This window comes from Anolis sagrei, chromosome 1 (assembly GCF_037176765.1).
Source record: "Anolis sagrei isolate rAnoSag1 chromosome 1, rAnoSag1.mat, whole genome shotgun sequence".
Lineage (NCBI taxonomy): Eukaryota > Metazoa > Chordata > Lepidosauria > Squamata > Dactyloidae > Anolis > Anolis sagrei.
This window is the reverse complement of record NC_090021.1, coordinates 337,801,197-337,819,176: the sequence shown is the minus strand read 5'-3', so window position 1 is coordinate 337,819,176 and position 17,980 is coordinate 337,801,197. Positions and strand designations below refer to the sequence as shown.

General features: G+C 47.3%; 1 protein-coding gene across 1 annotated transcript; it reads right to left on the bottom strand.

Annotated features, from left to right (window-relative positions):
* Positions 1–4,691: 4,691 nt before the first annotated feature.
* BMP4 (bone morphogenetic protein 4) lies at positions 4,692–17,960 on the bottom strand. Its single transcript, XM_060753313.2, has 3 exons — positions 17,626–17,960; positions 11,372–11,820; positions 4,692–7,491 (listed from the first exon to the last, which is right to left on the bottom strand). Exons 2-3 carry the CDS (start codon positions 11,811–11,813, stop codon positions 6,605–6,607), a joined length of 1,329 nt encoding a protein of 442 aa, XP_060609296.1. The 5' UTR covers positions 11,814–11,820; positions 17,626–17,960; the 3' UTR covers positions 4,692–6,604.
* Positions 17,961–17,980: the final 20 nt, after the last annotated feature.

Below are 17,980 nucleotides of genomic sequence, written 5' to 3'. Positions count from 1 at the left end.
TGAATTGTGGTGCCCAGAATTGGACACAATATTCCAGGTGTGGCCTAACCAAGGCAGAATACAGCATGGGGAGCAGGACTTCCCTGGATCTAGACACTATGCTCCTCTTGATGCAGGCCAAAATCCCATTGGCTTTGTTTACCACCACTTCACATTGGGCTCATGTTTAACTTGTTGTCCATGAGGACTCCAAGATCTTTTTCACACGTCCTGCTCTTGAGCCAGGCATTGTCCCCCATTGTTGAACTGCCCTGGCTCAGTACTAAGAAAATTGTAGTTTGACATTACGATTCATAACAGTGGCAAAATTACAGTTAGGAAGTAGCAACGAAAATAATTTTATGGTTGGGGGTCACCACAACATGAGGAACTGTAATATGGTATCATGGCATTAGGAAGGTTGAGAAGCACTGTCCCAAAAGAAGAGCAGCATTAATTAAATGCTGTAAGCAGGGGCGGCTTGTCCATTACGCGAAGTAAGAGGTCGCAGAACACTTTTTTTTGCCAGGGGCGCAGAGGTGCCTCTGTAAATGCCCCTCGACCGCCACTTGAGGAGCGCCCCCTCAGCTCACAACAGCCCTAGCAGTCCGGGGGGAGCCTCGGCTTTCTTTCCTCACTGCCGGGCGATCCTCTTCCCAAAGGGGCCGGGCCCTGGAGCCTCGCCTAGCCCCTCTCGTTCCTGCTCCACCTGGCCACCGGGTGCGCGAGCAGAGCCGGCGCTCAATCGTTCTCCGCGTTCGATCCCTTCCCCATGACCGTCTCCCTTTCCCGATTCTCTGGCACTCCACCCACCTCCTCTCCTCTCCCCAATCTGCGGAGAGAGGAGCAGCCGTGCCTGGCCCACTTCGGGTCCGGAGGAGTGTCTGAAGACCCCAGCGTGCACACCAAAAGTCGCCTCTTCTCCTGACTTTCTCTTCAGCCATTGGGACCAAAAGAGAGAGAGAGAGACCCTCTGGCTGGAGGTATCTCTCCCCTTTGTTTTTGCGCCTACCTTCAGGAAAGGTGGGCATCTCCACCTCTCTCTCTCTCTCTCTGTCCCAATGGCTGAGGAGAAAGTCAGGAGAAGAGGTGACTTTTGGTGCACACACCGGGGTCTTCAGGCACGCCTCCGGACCCAAAGCGGGCCAGGCAAGGGAGCAAGTGCGGCAAGTGTAGTTACTGGGATGTATAGTTCACTTACAATCAAAGAGCATTCTGAACTCCACCAATGATGGAATTGAACCAAATATGTCACACGGAACTCCCACGACAAACAGAAAATATATATATCAATGATTGGTTGGGGTGGGGGGCGCCAAAATAATGTTTGCTTACCGTTGAAAATTACCTAGGGCCGCCTCTGTGTAAAAGCAACCTACAGTCCCATTAGATTTTTAAAACAAGCAGAATTGAGTCTCCTATGGATGCAACCTAGCATTGCATTGGCCTTTTTAGCCACCCTTTGACACTATTGACTCATGTTCAGCTTGTGGTCTCCTAAGACTCAAGAGATTCCCAAACTGTACAAGTGTAGAGATGTGGGTGGATGCACAGAAGAAGTCATTTCAAAACAGAAAAGCAAAACAGACTATCAGCATTAATCCAAGTATCAGCATCCAAAGACTGGATAGCATACGATACGAAACAGGGTTGGGCTCGTCAGCCAAAGCAACAATTAAAATCTCAGTGCATTGCTTTAATATATATATATATATTTAGAAGTCAAGAAAGAGATGTGAAAGGAATGGTGATGGCTACATGAATGGGAGGTTGGAGGAAATCTAATCCTATCCATACCTCAAACTGCATTGACCAGAAAAGTTAGCAATTAAAACAATCTCAAAGGCAACAAAGGAGGAGGGTTGGAATGCCTACCGCCTGGAGGAGGAGAAAAAGGAAAGAAGGAGAAAAAGAAAGAGTTAGGACACCTTGGAAAGCTTGCAGAGAGAACAACAAGGTTCTAAATCAGCGTTTCTCAACCTGGGGACTGGGACCCCTTGGGGGGTCACGAGGGGAGTGTCAGAGGGGTCACCAAAGACCATCAGAAAACACAGTATTTTAGTTATGGGGTTCTGTGTGGGAAGTTTGGCACAATTCTATCGTTGGTGCGGTTCAGAATGCTCTTTGTAGGTGAACTATAAATCCTAGCAACTACAACTCCCAACACCTAGGACTTTGAGATCATCCGGAGAGGCTCTGCTCTCAGCCCTGCCTTCGTAACAGGTACGTTTGGCAGGGACAAGAGACAGGGCCTTCTCAGCGGTGGCCCCCCGGCTATGGGACACCCCAGAGAGATTAGATCTGCTCCCTCCCTCAATGTTTCGGAAGCAACTCAAAACATGGCTGTTTGAGCAAGCGTTCACAAACACAGAGTAACGGATACAGATAACTGACATAGGAACTGATGACTGACGATGGAACTGGACAATGCTTGACAATAAGGAGACGCCAATGATGTTGTTTTTACTGTTGTGATTTATGTAATTTTAATGGTTTAAATTGTACTATGATACTATGTATACTGTTTTGTTGGAAACCGCCTTGAGTCGCAGATAGGCTGAGAAAGGCGGTATACAAATACAGTAAATAAATAAATAAATATTTTCCCCAAACTTCACCAGTGTTCACATTTGGGCATATTAAGTATTTATGCCGAGTTTGGTCCAGATCCATCGTTGTTTGAATCCACAGTGCTCTCTGTATGTAGGTGAACTACACCTCCCAAACTCAAGGTCAATGCCCACCAAGCCCTTCCAGTATTTTCTGTTGGTCATGGGGGTTCTGTGTGCCAAGTTTGGCCCAATTCTATCGTTGGTGTGGTTCAGAATGCTCTTTGTTTGTAGGTCAACTATAAATCCCAGCAACTACAACTCCCAAGGTCTATTTTTCCCAAACTCCACCAGTGTTCACATTTGGCATATTATTTATGCCAAGTTTGGTCTAGATCCTTCATTGTTTGAATCCACAGTGCTCTCTGGATGTAGGTGAACTACAACTCCCAAACTCAAGGTCAATGCTCACCAAGCCCTTCCAGTATTTTCTGTTGGTCGTGGGAGTTCTGTGTGCCATGTTTGGTTCAATCCCATTGTTGGTGGAGTTCAGAATGCTCTTTGATTGTAGGTGAACTATAAATCCCAGCAACTACAACTCCCATCTCCCGCGTCTTTGTTTTCTCCTGCCCTGGAGACAAGGAGGCAGAACAATGGCTTCAAACTACAAGAAAGGAGATTCAATCTGAACATTAGGAAGAACTTCCTGACTGTGAGAGCCGTTCAGCAGTGGAACTTTCTGCAGTTCAAGAATGGGGGACGATGCCTGGCTCGAGAGCAGTACGTGTGAAAAAGATCTTGGAGTCCTCGTGGACAACAAGTTAAACATGAGCCAACAATGTGATGTGGCGGCAAAAAAAGCCAATGGGATTTTGGCCTGCATCAATAGGAGCATAGTGTCTAGATCTAGGGAAGTAATGCTACCCCTCTATTCTGCTTTGGTTAGACCACATCTGGAATATTGTGTCCAATTCTGGGCACCACAATTCAAGAGAGATATTGACAAGCTGGAATGTGTCCAGAGGAGGGCGACTCAAATGATCAAGGGTCTGGAGAACAAGCCCTATGAGGAGCGGCTTAAGGAGCTGGGCATGTTTAGCCTGAAGAAGAGAAGTTTTAGAGGATACATGATAGCCATGTATAAATATGTCACAGGGAGGAGGGAACAAGCTTGTTTACTGCTTCCATGGAGATTAGGACAAGGAACAATGGCTTCAAACTACAAGAAAGATTCCATCTGAACATGAGGAAGATCTTCCTGACTGAGAGCTGTTCCGCAGTGGAACTCTCTGCCCCGGAGTGTGGTGGAGGCTCCTTCTTTAGAGGATTTTAAACAGAGGCTGAATGGCCATCTGTCAGGGGTGATTTGAATGCAATATTCCTGCTTCTTGGCAGAAAGGGGTTGGACTGGATGGCCCAGGAGGTCTCTTCCAACTCTTTGATTCTATGATTCTATGATTCTATTTACAACAGAGGCTGGATGGCCATCTGTTGAGGATGCTTTGAATTCAATTTTCCTGCTTCTTGGCAGAATGGGGTTGGACTGGATGGCCCATGAGGTCAGGGGTGCTTTGAGTACGATTTTCCTACTTCTTAACAGACTGGGGTTGGACTGGATGGCTCACGAAGTCTCTTCCAACTCTAGGATTCTATGACACAACCAATCCTCTCCCAACCCCACCAGTATCCAAATTTGGACGTATCCGGTATTTGTGCCAAATGTGGTCCAGTGAATGAAAATACATCCTGTATATCAGATATTTACATGACAATTCATAACAGTAACAAAATTAGACTTATGAAGTAGCAACAAAAATAATGTATTGTTGAAGGCTTTCATGGCCGGAATCACTGGGTTGTTGTAGGTTTTTTGGGGCTATATGGCCATGGTCTAGAGGCATTCTCTCCTGACGTTTCGCCTGCATCTATGGCAAGCATCCTCACTACCTCTGAGGATGCTTGCTATAGATGCAGGCGAAACGTCAGGAGAGAATGCCTCTAGACCATGGCCATATAGCCCCAAAAAACCTACAACAACCCAACAAAAACAATGTTATGGTCTGATGGGGGTCACCACAACATAAGGAACTGTATCAAGGAGCCGTGACCTTAGGAAGGTTGAGAAACACTGATGCATACAGACAAATATATATCACGTTTACCTTTAAAATAATGACTCGCTTTATTTTTTTTATCTTTTAATATGTCGTTATAAATATATTTTGTCAAAATATATGATCATTATTGTCAAAACATTTGCACATAAAATCATAAATAAGGTCAAGGTGAACGGAACAAGGGATTTGTTTAATAATAATTATTATTATTATGGGTTTTGTTTTTTTTGTTGGCATTCCTTCAGAGATAAAGTGAGAAAAAGGGCATTTTGCGAGAGTTTGTGTTCCCATTTCTTTTAGGAATTTAACATAAAATCAACCCGCCCATTCTTTCGAAATTGGGGAAACAGAAGGAGGAGGATGGGGAGGATGGGTTGTTGTAGGTTTTTTCGGGCTGTATGGCCATGGTCTAGAGGCATTCTCTTCTGACGTTTCGCCTGCATCTATGGCAAGCATCCTCAGATGGGGAGAATGTTTTTCTCCATGTTATGTGTCTTAACTCAGGCTTTGGGAAAGGAACTTTTGCAGGACACATTCCGAGAATTAGAGCCCCGTAAAGTAACTTTTTTTTGTATTCCAAACTCAGCAAATTTCCAAAATTGTCGAGCTGCAACTCGCATAATCCCCTGGAGGTTGGTGGATTCTGGGAGTTCCAATCCAACAAAGAAAGGTTTCAATGCTCTCTTTCTACTCTTAAAAGTTACTCTGGGGAAAACTAGGGGATTTGGGGAGTTTTCCTCCATAGGTAAAGGTTGTCCCCTGACATTAAGTCCAGTCATGTCTGACTCTGGGGTGTGGTACTCATCTCCATTTCTAAGCCGAAGAGCCAGGGTTGTCCGTAGACACCTCCAAGGTCATGTGGCCGGCATGACTGCATGGAGCGCCATTATAGAAATAGTTTATCAAACATTCCTGCCCCGCTTTCTTTGAGCTTGGAAAAGTTAGGATTTGATATTGCAGCTCCCAGAATCTTCAAATCTCCTGTGATTCCTTGTTACCTTTTTGGACTGTAGCTTCCAGAATCCCTCTTTCCCAACTATTTTCTCCTTCTCAGAGTTCTCCAAAAACTCTGAGCTCAGAAGGGACCAAATCTCAAGAAATCCTAAAAAAAAACACCCATCCTCCTTGGGATGCTGGGCACTATAGTCTTGAAAAGCCCTAAAACCTTCCCTTGGAAGGACCAAATCTCCCCAAAAGCCCCACAAATATCCATCTTCCTGGGGATGCTGGGCACTGTAGTCCCACAAAGTCCATTTCCCAAGCACTGCTCTCTCTAATTCTCTGAGCATGACAACGTTCAGCAAAGGAGAGGGCCTAGAAGATTATCACACCACACTATTAAAGCACTGTTATTCCACTTTCACTGCTATGGCTGCCTTCTGTGGAGTCCTGAGCTTTGTAGTTTGTAGTGAACATGAGGAAGAACTTCCTGACTGTGAGAGCCGTTCAGCAGTGGAACTCTCTGCCCCGGAGTGTGGTGGAGGCTCCTTCTTTGGAGGCTTTTAAGCAGAGGCTGGATGGCCATCTGTCACGGGTGATTTGAATGCAATATTCCTGCTTCTTGGCAGAATGGGGTTGGACTGGATGGCCCAGGAGGTTTCTTCCAACTCTTTGATTCTATGATTCTATGTGAGGCCCAAGATCTCTGTAGCTGAGAACTTTAAAGGCCCATCCCGAAACTGCAAATCCCAGGCTTCCACGGGAAGAATAGTAGAAGAACAATGCTACAACAATATAGTGTGATAATCTCCTAAAACTCCTAGATTGGATTGGCGCCCACTCTTTTGCCCACCAATTCTGGTCTCCTTCTCATGTCCAGTCTGTCCCTTGGCTGGTTGTTCTTCATCCCAGAACTCCTGACTCATCTTCCTATGGATGTTGGGCTTTGTAGTCCAACGCCATCACTCCGACCCCACCAAACACTCCTTGGCTGGCCCACTCCCTCTTTGAAACCAGTCCTCAACGGCAACCACATCCTTCGACCACCATCTCCTGGTAGTTCTTGAGGACCACCTTGTCATACTCGTCCAAGTAGAGCATGGAGATGGCGCTCAGCTCGGTGGGCACACAGCAGGCTTTGGGGATGCTGCCGTTGACAGAGTTGACCAGAGTCTGGACAATGGCATGGTTGGTGGAGTTGAGGTGGTCGGCCAAGGGGAAGGGGCAGTCACCATGGCAGTAGAAGGCTTGGTAGCCCGGCGGAGCCACAATCCAATCGTTCCAGCCCACGTCACTGAAGTCCACATAGAGGGCGTGGCGCCGGCAGTTCTTCTTGCCCTTGCGTTGTCCCCGCCCGCCAGAGCCACCTGGTCCTTTGGGGCTCCGCTTAGCCCTCCGTCGGCGTGTCAGGGCCGAGCCACTGGGACCATCGTGGCCAAAAGTCACCAGAAGTGGACGCAAGTGGGCCCAAGCGCTGTCCTCTAGGCGCCCCCCGCCTTGAGGTAAGGAGCGGCTCATCCGGACATGCCGGCCCTGCTGAGTCTGCTTGGGGTGGAGGTGGATGGCTTCCACCGCCAAGCCGTGGTTGGGCTGACCGCCCGCCGTCCATCGTGAAACCGCTGGGCTGACGTCGAAGCTCTCCCAGCCACTCACGTTGTGGCGCACCAGGCGAGTGTCCAGTAGCCGGGTGACAGGGTCCTCCCCGTCCCGCCACGGCTTCATCACCTCGTAAACATTGATCCGGTGGAGGTCATGCTCATCCTCCTCCGCGGCCTCAGGAACCCGCTCACGAAAGAGACGTAGCTCCGCGGTAGAGATGGCCTCAATCAGCGGCACACTGCTCAAGTTGAAGAAGAAGCGGAAGCGGCCCAAGCGGGGATCTGAACCCGGCACTTGCTCCAGGTGTTCTGGGAAGCGGGAGGAGAGGAAAAACAGCACCGGCATTAGAACATGGGTCAGCAAAGTAATTCTAGGCTGCTTCACATAATACTGTGCCAATACTGTCCTTGGCTCAGGGCTATTCAACAACTTTATTAATGACTTGAATGATGGAACAGAAGGCGTGCTGATCAAGTATGCAGATGACACCAAATTGAGAGGGATAGCTAATATCCCAGAGGTCAGGTCTGGATCCAAAATGGCCTTGGCAGATTAGAGAGCTGGACCAAAGCTAGCAAAATGTATGGTACTACACTTAAGCAATGCAAATTGTACTATCTGAGACTTCTAAGGGACCAACAACTAAATGAAAAACTGCTGGTGTCTTTCCTACCACTTTGCTATAGAGTGCCTTAACCTCCTCCATCTGTGTATGGTTTGGTAGCTGCACGGTGGCAGATAGGAAGGTTCTCTTCTGCCCAGAAAAGCATTGGTTGCCCTCTTTCTCCCCTCTTTGGAAGAACTTCTCCCTCCCTCTTGCAGCCTTAGTAAAGCTAAGGTCTACTAAGGTCTTGCAGCCTTAGTAAAGCTCAGAGCATCCTTGAGGATTCATCTCACCCAGCATATTCTTTTTTTAAAATCATTACTATCTGGCAGTACAGCGTGACAAAGACAAGGACAAACAAACTGAGAGGTAGCTTTTATCCTAGAGTTGTAATGATCTTGAACTCCATGTTTTCGAACTGGTATGGTATTGGGGGCTGTGCGGTGGTGGAGGGATGGGTTTGTATTGCTTTTGTGAAGTGTGCCAGGGAAAACATTTAATTTCATTGTACAATGTACGAAATGCAAAGATACAGAATGGGGGACGCCTGGCTCGAGAGCAGTACGTGTGAAAAAGATCTTGGAGTCCTCGTGGACAACAAGTTAAACATGAGCCAGGAATGTGATGTGGCGGCAAAAAAAGCCAATGGGATTTTGGCCTGCATCAAGAGGAGCATAGTGTCTAGATCCAGGGAAGTCATGCTCCCCATGCTCTATTCTTGATTAGACCACACCTGAAATATTGTTTCCAATTCTGGGCACCACAATTCAAGAGAGATATTGACAAGCTGGAATGTGTCCAGAGGAGGGCGACTAAAATGACCAAGGGTTTGGAGAACAAGCCCTATGAGGAGCGGCTTAAGAAGCTGGGCATGTTTAGCCTGAAGAAGAGAAGGCTGAGAGGAGATATGATAGCCATGTATAAATATGTGAGAGGAAGCCACAGGGAGGAGGGAGCAAGCTTGATTTCTGCTTCCCTGGAGACTAGGACACAATGGATCAATGGCTTCAAACTACAAGAGAGGAGATTCCATCTGAACATGAGAAAAACTTCCTGACTGTGAGAGCCATTCAGCAGTGGAACTCTCTGCCCCGGAGTGTGGTGGAGGCTCCTTCTTTGGAAGCTTTTAAACAGAGGCTGGATGGCCATCTGTCAGGGGTGATTTGAATGCAATATTCCTGCTTCTTGGCAGAATGGGGTTGGACTGGCTGGCCCAGGAGGTCTCTCCCAACTCTTTGATTCTATGATTCTACAGTGACAATAAAGTTATTTTATTCTAGTCAAAAGATAAGGCACAGCTAAAGGATGGGGGACACCTGGCTTGGAAAGGGATCTAGGAGTCTCAGGAGACCATAAACTGGACATGGGCTGGTACAATTCTAGGCTGAATCAATAGCATTCTAGTGTCTGGTTTGAGAATAGGATCCAGAATAGGTTACTACAGGCACTTATGGACCCACCACCACAACTCTACCCTTGGACTTGGCTATGAGTGATAGCCTATGATGCTGATGATGCTGATGGCGCCATTCTGCTTTGGTCAGACCTCATCTGGAGTAAGACTATTTCCAGTTCTGGGACTCACAATTCAAGGAGGACAATGACAAGCTGATTATTTGCAGATTTGATTCAGATGTCATTCCCAGGAAAACCCAGGTCTTCCAGTACAACTCCATGATCAACCTCTGGTGGAAGCTAACTGCAGAGTCATTCTGGAGGACCTAGAGATCCCACTTCTCCATCCATGTAGAGGTCCTCCAGAATATTTCTAATTGACCTGTGCCTCTAAAACCAACAAATGTGGAGGAATGGATGCACACCACTTCCTTTGGTCCCTTTCAGCCACCTTTCAGGTCCTAGAGGTTGGCCGCATTACCTCTGTGTGCTCAAAATGGGCAGAGGGTCAGACTAGATGACCCTGTCAGCCCCTTCTCATCTAAAGACTCTGTGATTCTGACAACTGCAATTCAAAAAGGGACATAGACACATAGCATGCAGAGCTTGAAAAGTGAACTCTGTGGGACTACGGTGCCCAGAATCCCCAGTTCTTGGGGAAGTTCTCAAAAGTGGAGGCAGAGAAAGTGCAGCACTTGAGAAATGGGCTTTGGGTGCAGTCTGACCCCCACTTTGACATCCACGGCTCAAGGCAATGGCATTCTGGGAGTTGTAGTTTTATCAGGGCTTGGACTTTCTCTGCCAAAGAGTACAGTGTGGATGCACCCTTAGAAACTCCCACTTCCTCTCTTCTGCCACTTCTTTGCTAGTTTAGACCCATCTGGAGCAATTTGGCCTCAGCTATTAAATAGACTGGGGGGGGGGGGCACTGGACCCCCCCTCCCCAACTTCGCAAAAGAACAGTCACTCCAGTTTCATTACTCACACTCTGATGTTGCTACACCCCCTCTTCCTTCAAATATGCTGGAATACCCATCTCGTCCTTACTTGTATGTTGTTTTGAAGGAATTCTACAAATGCATAAATTCCCCCTCCCCACAAAAAGATATTTGTACTCCCCCACCCTCTAGAAGTTTGAATTTGGATTGACTCTTCTCTTTATCATACTAGAGAATGAATCCACTTGAAATCTGGTTTCTGCCTCCTGCAGAATTCTGGGGTTTGTAGTTTAGTGAGTCTGTTAAAGGCTCCTGCCTAAACTACAAACCCCAGAATTCTGCAGGAGGCGGAAACTGGATTTTAAGTGGATTCATTCTCTAGCGTGATAAGGTCATTTGTCTTTGCCCTAAATCGTGGGAGAAGAGCAACCCTGTCCACCTCTACTAAGAAATGGAAAGTGTAAACCTTCTTGATTCAGTGGGTCTCCTTCAATAGTTAATTCCAGAGGGCAGATGGTATGAGACCCCAATGAAAATCCTCTGCTATCCATCCATCTATCCATTCATTCATCCATCTATCTGTCCATCTATCTATACATCCTTTTTTTATCTATACATCAATTCATATCTATCTGTCCATCCATCTGTTCATCCACCCATCCATCCATCTATATGTCCATTCATCCTTCTATCTATTCATCCATCCATAAGACTATCCAGTTGTTGGTCTATCCATCCCTGTCTGTGTGTACATCCATTCATCTAGTCATTGATTCATGCATCCATCCATGTATACATCCATCTATCCATCTGTTCATCATCTATCTTCCTATCTGTGCATTTATCTGTCCACTCATCCATCCATTCATCATTCTTTCCATTGGTCCATCCATCAACTTGCCTATCCATTGATCCATCCATCCATCCATCCATCCATCCATCCATCCACCTATCTACCTATCTACCTATCTACCTATCTACCTACCTGTCTACCTATCTACCTATCTACCTACTTATCTACCTACTTATCTATCTACCTATCTATCTACCTATCTACCTACCTATCTATCTATCTATCTATCTATCTACCTACCTATCTATCTACCCATCTATCTACCTATCTATCATCTACCTATCTATCTACCTATCTATCTACCTACCTATCTACCTACCTATCTACCCACCCATCCATTTCTTTGTCTGTCCAATCCCTCTGCACGCCAACAATAACCACTTGATAACCAGCCTCACCTTCGTGGTGGAAGCTGCGGACGGTGTTGGCACGGCTGGTGGGCTTCTCAGGATACTGGAGGCTGAGGTCATGGAGGCGGTCCTCCCCTTCCCCGGACTGGAGGCGGTAGAGGTCCAGCATGTAGGAGGGCACCAGAGCATCCGGGCTGGGCCTGGGCCGGTGGCGGAGGCCGAACATCTGCAGGAGGGTGGCCTCGAAGCCACGGAGCAGCTCATGGCTGGGCAGAGGGCGGCGGGAGGAGCCCGTGGAAGCGCCCCCCACACCCTCGCCCCTTTGGTCCCCCCCTCGAGGCGCCGGCTGCTGCGGGTGGTGAGGGTGGAGGTCCCCCGGCACCTTCTTCTTGCCAATCTCGGTGGGGATGAGGCTGGCACGGTGAGTCGCCCCTCCGAGCAGCACTTGGCACAATAGGAGGACCATCAGCATTCGGTTACCAGGCGTCATGGTGTCTCTGGGGTGGAGGGGGGTGCGGGGGAGGAGGAGAAGATGCCAACAAAGAAACCAAATTGGTCAAAAAATGACAACAAGAAGCACACACCCAAAAAAAAAAGTTCAACTTCTTCTCATTTTTGTAGAATTCCTCTAGAGGTTATGGCAGGGCATCACAACTCCCAGTATCTCCCAAACCACAAAAAACATTGCCCTTTTTTTGTCAATTGCTCTTCCCTTTTACAATCTTTATTTTATTTTTGGAAACCATTGTTCCAGGCCTGTAGCCAGGATTTTGTTTCGGGGGGGGGGGGGGGGGACTGAGTTTGGTTGAAGGGGGGGGGCTGAGTCTGAGTGAAAGAGGGTCTACCCTAGCAAACCTTTGGTATCGTTAACCCAATACCCCCATGCATATGGGATATATTGAGCATGGTGATCAGATCATGATATGAATAAACATAACAGTTTAAATAATGTACCAGTAAAGCCTTCTCGTGGACCACCATGAGAATTTCGGGGGGGGGGGGGGGGTGAAGCCACCCAAGCCCCCCAAGCCCCCCCCCCGCTACATATTTATTATTTATTATTACTTCGTTTATATACCGCAATTCTCAGTCTAATGGCGACTCATGCCTGCATTGTTCGTAATCACACAATTTGAAAAAAGTTTTGGTCTAAAAGCTCTCACACATTTTTGCACCAAGCTCCCCTTCTGGAGACAGCAACTTTCCAAATTCAGCAGTCAACCAGTTTGGGAAACGTTTCCATGTGAAGACTACAACTCCTAGAAACCACTAGCTAGTTCTTTGGGGAGAATGCAACTCCCAGAATCCCTCAACTGGTCAACCTTTCTTGATACAAGAGAGCAGATTCCATCTGAACATGAAGAAGAACTTCCTGACTGTGAGAGCCGTTCAGCAGTGGAACTCTCTGCCCCAGAGCGTGGTGAAGGCTTCTTTGGAAGCTTTTAAACAGAGGCTGGATGGCCATCTGTCAGGGGTGATTTGAATGCAATATTCCTGCTTCTTGGCAGAATGGGGTTGGACTGGATGGCCCACGAGGTCTCTTCCAACTCTTTGATTCTATGATTCTATGATTTTTGCACACCTCCCACTGCACTGCAGTCATTTCTCTGGGCGTAACAGCCCATTCAAGAGTGGGATGCCGGGAGGTATAGAGTCCCAAAAAGGAATGTTTCCAAATCATTACAAAAGGACAGAACAGTGAGAGAAGCAAGACCACCAAAACTCCATATATTTATATTTGCACCCCATTGTCTTTATTGCTGCAGTTTATCCAGCCATGGATCCATCCATCTAACTTTATCCCTCTATCTATCTCATCTTTCTATCATCTGTCTTTATCCCCCTCCATCCATCCATCTTTAAGCCCCTCTATCTTAATCCCCTCGATATATCATCTATATTTCCTGTCTGTGTAAAGTAAAGGTAAAGGATGACAACTTAAATCGGTGAATTGTTTTAATGTTTTTATATTGGTTTATTATAATATGTATATTGATGCTTGTTTTTATTTTGTTGTTGGCACTGTGCTGTGCCGGTTGGGATACAAATGCCCTAAATAAATAATAAATAAAGGTTTCCTCAGACATTAAGTCTAGTCGTGTCCGACTCTGGGGTCTGGTGCTCATTTCTAAGCCGAAGAGCCGGCATTGTCCGTAGACACCTCCAAGATCATGTGGCCGGCATGACTGCATGGAGCATTGTTACCTTCCCGCCATAGCTGTATCTCTTGATCTACTTACATTTTGAACTGCTAGGTTGGCAGAAGCTGGGGCTAACAGCGGGAGCTCACACCACTCTCCAGATTTGAACCTAAGTTGGCAGAAGCTGGGGCTAACAGTGGGAGCTCACGCCACTCCCCAGATTTGAACCACCAGCCTTTTGGTCAACAAGTTCAGCAGCTCAGCGGTTTAACCCACTGCAATGCTGGTGCTCCTATATATCTATTAATTAATTATTTTTTCTATCTATATTCTACTCTATTTTGTCTATCCATCCATCCATCCATTCTTTCTCTCTCTCCCAAAATCAGTTTTTCCAGGAAGACTTTGACCTTACTTCAAAAAAACACCAAACGTTGTGCATCCCTTTCCTTCATCTCCTTCCAAGCCCAGATTTCTGTTTGGGAGCATATCCTTATGATATTATAGTATGTTTTGCTGGTTGTTAAGCAATCCCAGAGGGCAGCATAGGGGACAGAGGGAGAGGGAGAAAGGCCATATAAAATCCAGATGATCAGGCTTTGAACTGGATTATCTGGCAAGTGTAGACTCAAGTGCATTATTTGCTTTGATAATCTTGATTATAGGGCAGTGTAGAAGGGGGCCGGAGATGCCAGCTGCTAAGAGGAGAAAAAATCCCTCTGCGGAAGTGAAGCGTCCTGGCTACAAGGGAATTTTCACAAGGTCCTGAGTGGGTTGGAAGGACTTTTTGGCAAGATCCAGTGAAAACATCCTGGATGCAAAGGACTGGGGGCAAGGTCCAGTTCAAAGCCTTGGTTGGAAAGAGTTGCTCCTGAAGATCTTGGGTGGGAAGGACTTGGGGCAAGGTCCTGAGTGGAGAAGGCTTTTGGAAAGGGCTTCTCCTGAAGCTCTTGAGTGGAGAAGGCTTTTGGAAAGGGCTGCTTCTGAAGATCTTGCGTGGGAAGGACTTGGGGCAAGGTCCTGAGTGGAGAAGGCTTTTGGAAAGGGCTGCTCCTGAAGGTCTTGAGTGAAGAAGGCTTTTGGAAAGGGCTGCTCCTGAAGATCTTGGTGGGAAGGACTTGGGGCAAGGTCCTGAGTGGAAAGGGCTTTTGGAAAGGGCTTCTCCTGAAGATCTTTGGTGGGAGCGACTTGGGGCAAGGTCCTGGGTGGAGAAGGCTTTCGGAAAGGGCTGCTCCTGAAGATCTTGGGTGGGAAGGACTTGGGGCAAGGTCCTGAGTGGAGAAGGCTTTTGGAAAGGGCTTCTCCTGAAGCTCTTGAGTGGAGAAGGCTTTTGGAAAGGGCTGCTTCTGAAGATCTTGCGTGGGAAGGACTTGGGGCAAGGTCCTGAGTGGAGAAGGCTTTTGGAAAGGGCTGCTCCTGAAGGTCTTGAGTGAAGAAGGCTTTTGGAAAGGGCTGCTCCTGAAGATCTTGGTGGGAAGGACTTGGGGCAAGGTCCTGAGTGGAAAGGGCTTTTGGAAAGGGCTTCTCCTGAAGATCTTTGGTGGGAGCGACTTGGGGCAAGGTCCTGGGTGGAGAAGGCTTTCGGAAAGGGCTGCTCCTGAAGATCTTGGGTGGGAAGGACTTGGGGCAAGGTCCTGAGTGGAGAAGGTTTCTGGAAAGGTTTGCTCCTGAAGATCTTGGGTAGGAAGGACTTGGGGCAAAGTCCTGAGTGTAGAAGGCTTTTGAAGAGGGCTTCTCTTGAAGATCTTGGGTGGGAAGGACTTGGGGCAAGGTCTTGAGTGAAGACTTTTGGAGAAGGCTTCTCCTGAAGATCTTTGGTGGGAAAGTCTTGGGCAAGGTGCTGAGTGGAGAAGACTTTTAGAAAGGGTTGCTCCTGAAGATCTTGGGTGGGAAGGACTTGGGGCAAGGTACTGAGTGTGGGAGGCTTTTGGAGAGGGCTGCTCCTGAAGATCTTTGATGGGAAGGACTTGGGGCAATGTCCTGAGTGGAGAAGGCTTTTGGAGAGGACTGCTCCTGAAGATCTTGGGTAGGAAGGACTTGGGGCAAGGTCCTGAGTGGAAATGGCTTTTGGAAAGAGTTGCTCCTGAAGATCTTGGGTGGGAAGGACTTGGGACTTTCCTATCCCAGACCATGCGCGTACTGCAAAGAACATCATTGCCTGGTTTTCTCTTGAAATAGTAGCCTGCAAAGCGGGGATTTAGAGCAGCTTGGAGGGCAACTGAGAGAAAGGAGTTGGGGGAGGAAGAGTTGAGTTGTAGCTTTGAGAGAAAATGAGGAGGAAGGAGTTTGGGGGCAGAAGCTTTGGCCGACTTCAGCCGACTTCATCGGATGCGCAATTGCGCATCGGATGAAGTCGGCTGAAGTCGGCCAAAGCTTCTGCCCCAAACTCCTTCCTCCCCAGTTCCTCTCCCAGTTCTTTATCCCAGTCCCTCTACCTTTAACCATAAATACACGCAAGAGAGTGGAGTGCCTTCGCTTTAAGGCTCTAAACACCAAATCCTGGGGCGCAAGGAAAGAAAGAGCCGCTGCTTTGCTTTTGGAGCGCGAATCTCCAAGTTCCTCCAAGTTTGGGGTTTTCTTTTGGGGACACAAAGCCTCTTGTGTGGGTTTCCTCTCGAGTAAAACAAAGCTCAACTACTGATTGAACTAAACTCGGAGTAAACCGGGCAGGAAAGTTAAGACTCGGAGTAGAAGAGAGAGAGAAAGAGAAAGGAACCCAACCTCCGACAAAAGCCGCAAAATGCACATCTCTCCAAGCCTTTCCTAATGAAACATGGCCAAACAGCCCGGAAAACTCACAGCAACTCAACTATAATGAGAGTACTGATACTCATCATGCTAATACGGGTACTAATCGTGCTAATAATGCTATAATACGAGTTTTGTTTGGGTCCAGGGAAAGGAAAGGAAGGAAAGGAGGGAGGGAGGAAGGAAGGAAGGAAGGAGCAAAATCCTCCGACAAAATGCACAACTCTCCAAGCCTTTCCTAATGAAATATGGCCAAACAGCCCAGAAAACTCATAGCAACTCAACTATAATGAGAGTACTGGTACTCATCATGCTAATATGGGTACTAATCGTGCTAATAATGCTATAATGAGAGTTTTGTTTGGATCCAGGGAAAGGAAAGGAAGGAAAGGAGGGTGGGAGGAAGGAGCAAAATCCTCGGACAAAATGCACATCTCTCCAAGCCTTTCCTAATAAAACATGGCCAAACAGCCCAGAAAACTCACAGCAACTCAACTATAATGAGAGTACTGATACTCACCATGCTAATATGGGTATTAATCATGCTAATAATGCTATAGTGAGAGTGTTGTTTTGGATCCAGAGGAAGAAAAGGAAGGAGCAAAATCCTCGGACAAAATGCACATCTCTCCAAGCCTTTCCTAATAAAACATGTCCAAACAGCCCGAAAAACTTACAGCAACCCAACTATACTGATAGTAGTGATACTCATCATGCTAATATGGGTATTAATCATGCTCATAATGCTATAGTGAGAGTTTTGTTTTGGATCCAGGGGAAGAAAAGGAAGGAAAGGAGGGAGGAAGGAAGGAGCAAAATCCTCCGACAAAATGCACATCTCTCCAAACCTTTCCTAATGAAACATGGCCAAACAGCCCGAAAAACTTACAGCAACCCAACTATAATGAGAGTACTGATACTCATCATGCTAATATGGGTATTAATCATGCTAATAATGCTATAGTGAGAGTGTTGTTTTGGATCCAGGGGAAGAAAAGGAAGGAGCAAAATCCTCCGACAAAATGCACATCTCTCCAAGTCTTTCCTAATGAAACATGGCCAAACAGCCCAGAAAACTCACAGCAACTCAACTATAATGAGAGTACTGATACTCATCATGCTAATATGGGTACTAATCATGCTAAAAATGCTATAGTGAGAGTGTTGTTTTGGATCCAGAGGAAGAAAAGGAAGGAGCAAAATCCTCCGACAAAATGCACATCTCTCCAAGTCTTTCCTAATGAAACATGGCCAAACAACCCGAAAAACTTACAGCAACCCAACTATACTGATAGTACCAATACTCATCATGCTAATATGGGTACTAATCATACTAATAATGCTATAATAAGGGTGTTGTTTTGAATCCAAGGGAAGGGAAGGAAGGAAGGAAAGGAGCAAAGCGCTACTCACTGACAGAAAGCACGGCAGATAGAAACAGTCCATGGTTCTTCTTGACAGCCAGTGCGGAGCTCGTAGGATCCGTGGGAGGGAAAAGCGGGGATCCTGGCGCGGGGAAGGCAAGCGGGGACCGACGCGGATCAAAGGGAGCAGTGCGGAGGGCTCTGGTGCCGAGCATGGGAGGGAAGAGCCAGCTGCTGCTCTCGCTGCCGCTCCGGAGCGCCTCCTGCCAAATGCACCGCTTGGACTAGACTGGGACGGGCCAGCCAAGGGATTGCTGCTTTCTTCCCCCCAACTTTTTTCCCTCTCTCCCTCTCTCGGTTCCAGCCCCGGGGAGGGTCACGTGAGCCCGGCAAGGCCCTCCCTT

Bases quoted from the DNA above. Each gene is read 5' to 3' on its own strand.
- BMP4 (XM_060753313.2), bottom strand. From the start codon at position 11,813: ATGACGCCTGGTAACCGAATGCTGATGGTCCTCCTATTGTGCCAAGTG. The intron at 7,492-11,371 runs GTGAGGCTGGTT...CCCGCTTCCCAG, and splicing joins CCGCAGCTTCCACCACGAAG to AACACCTGGAGCAAGTGCCG.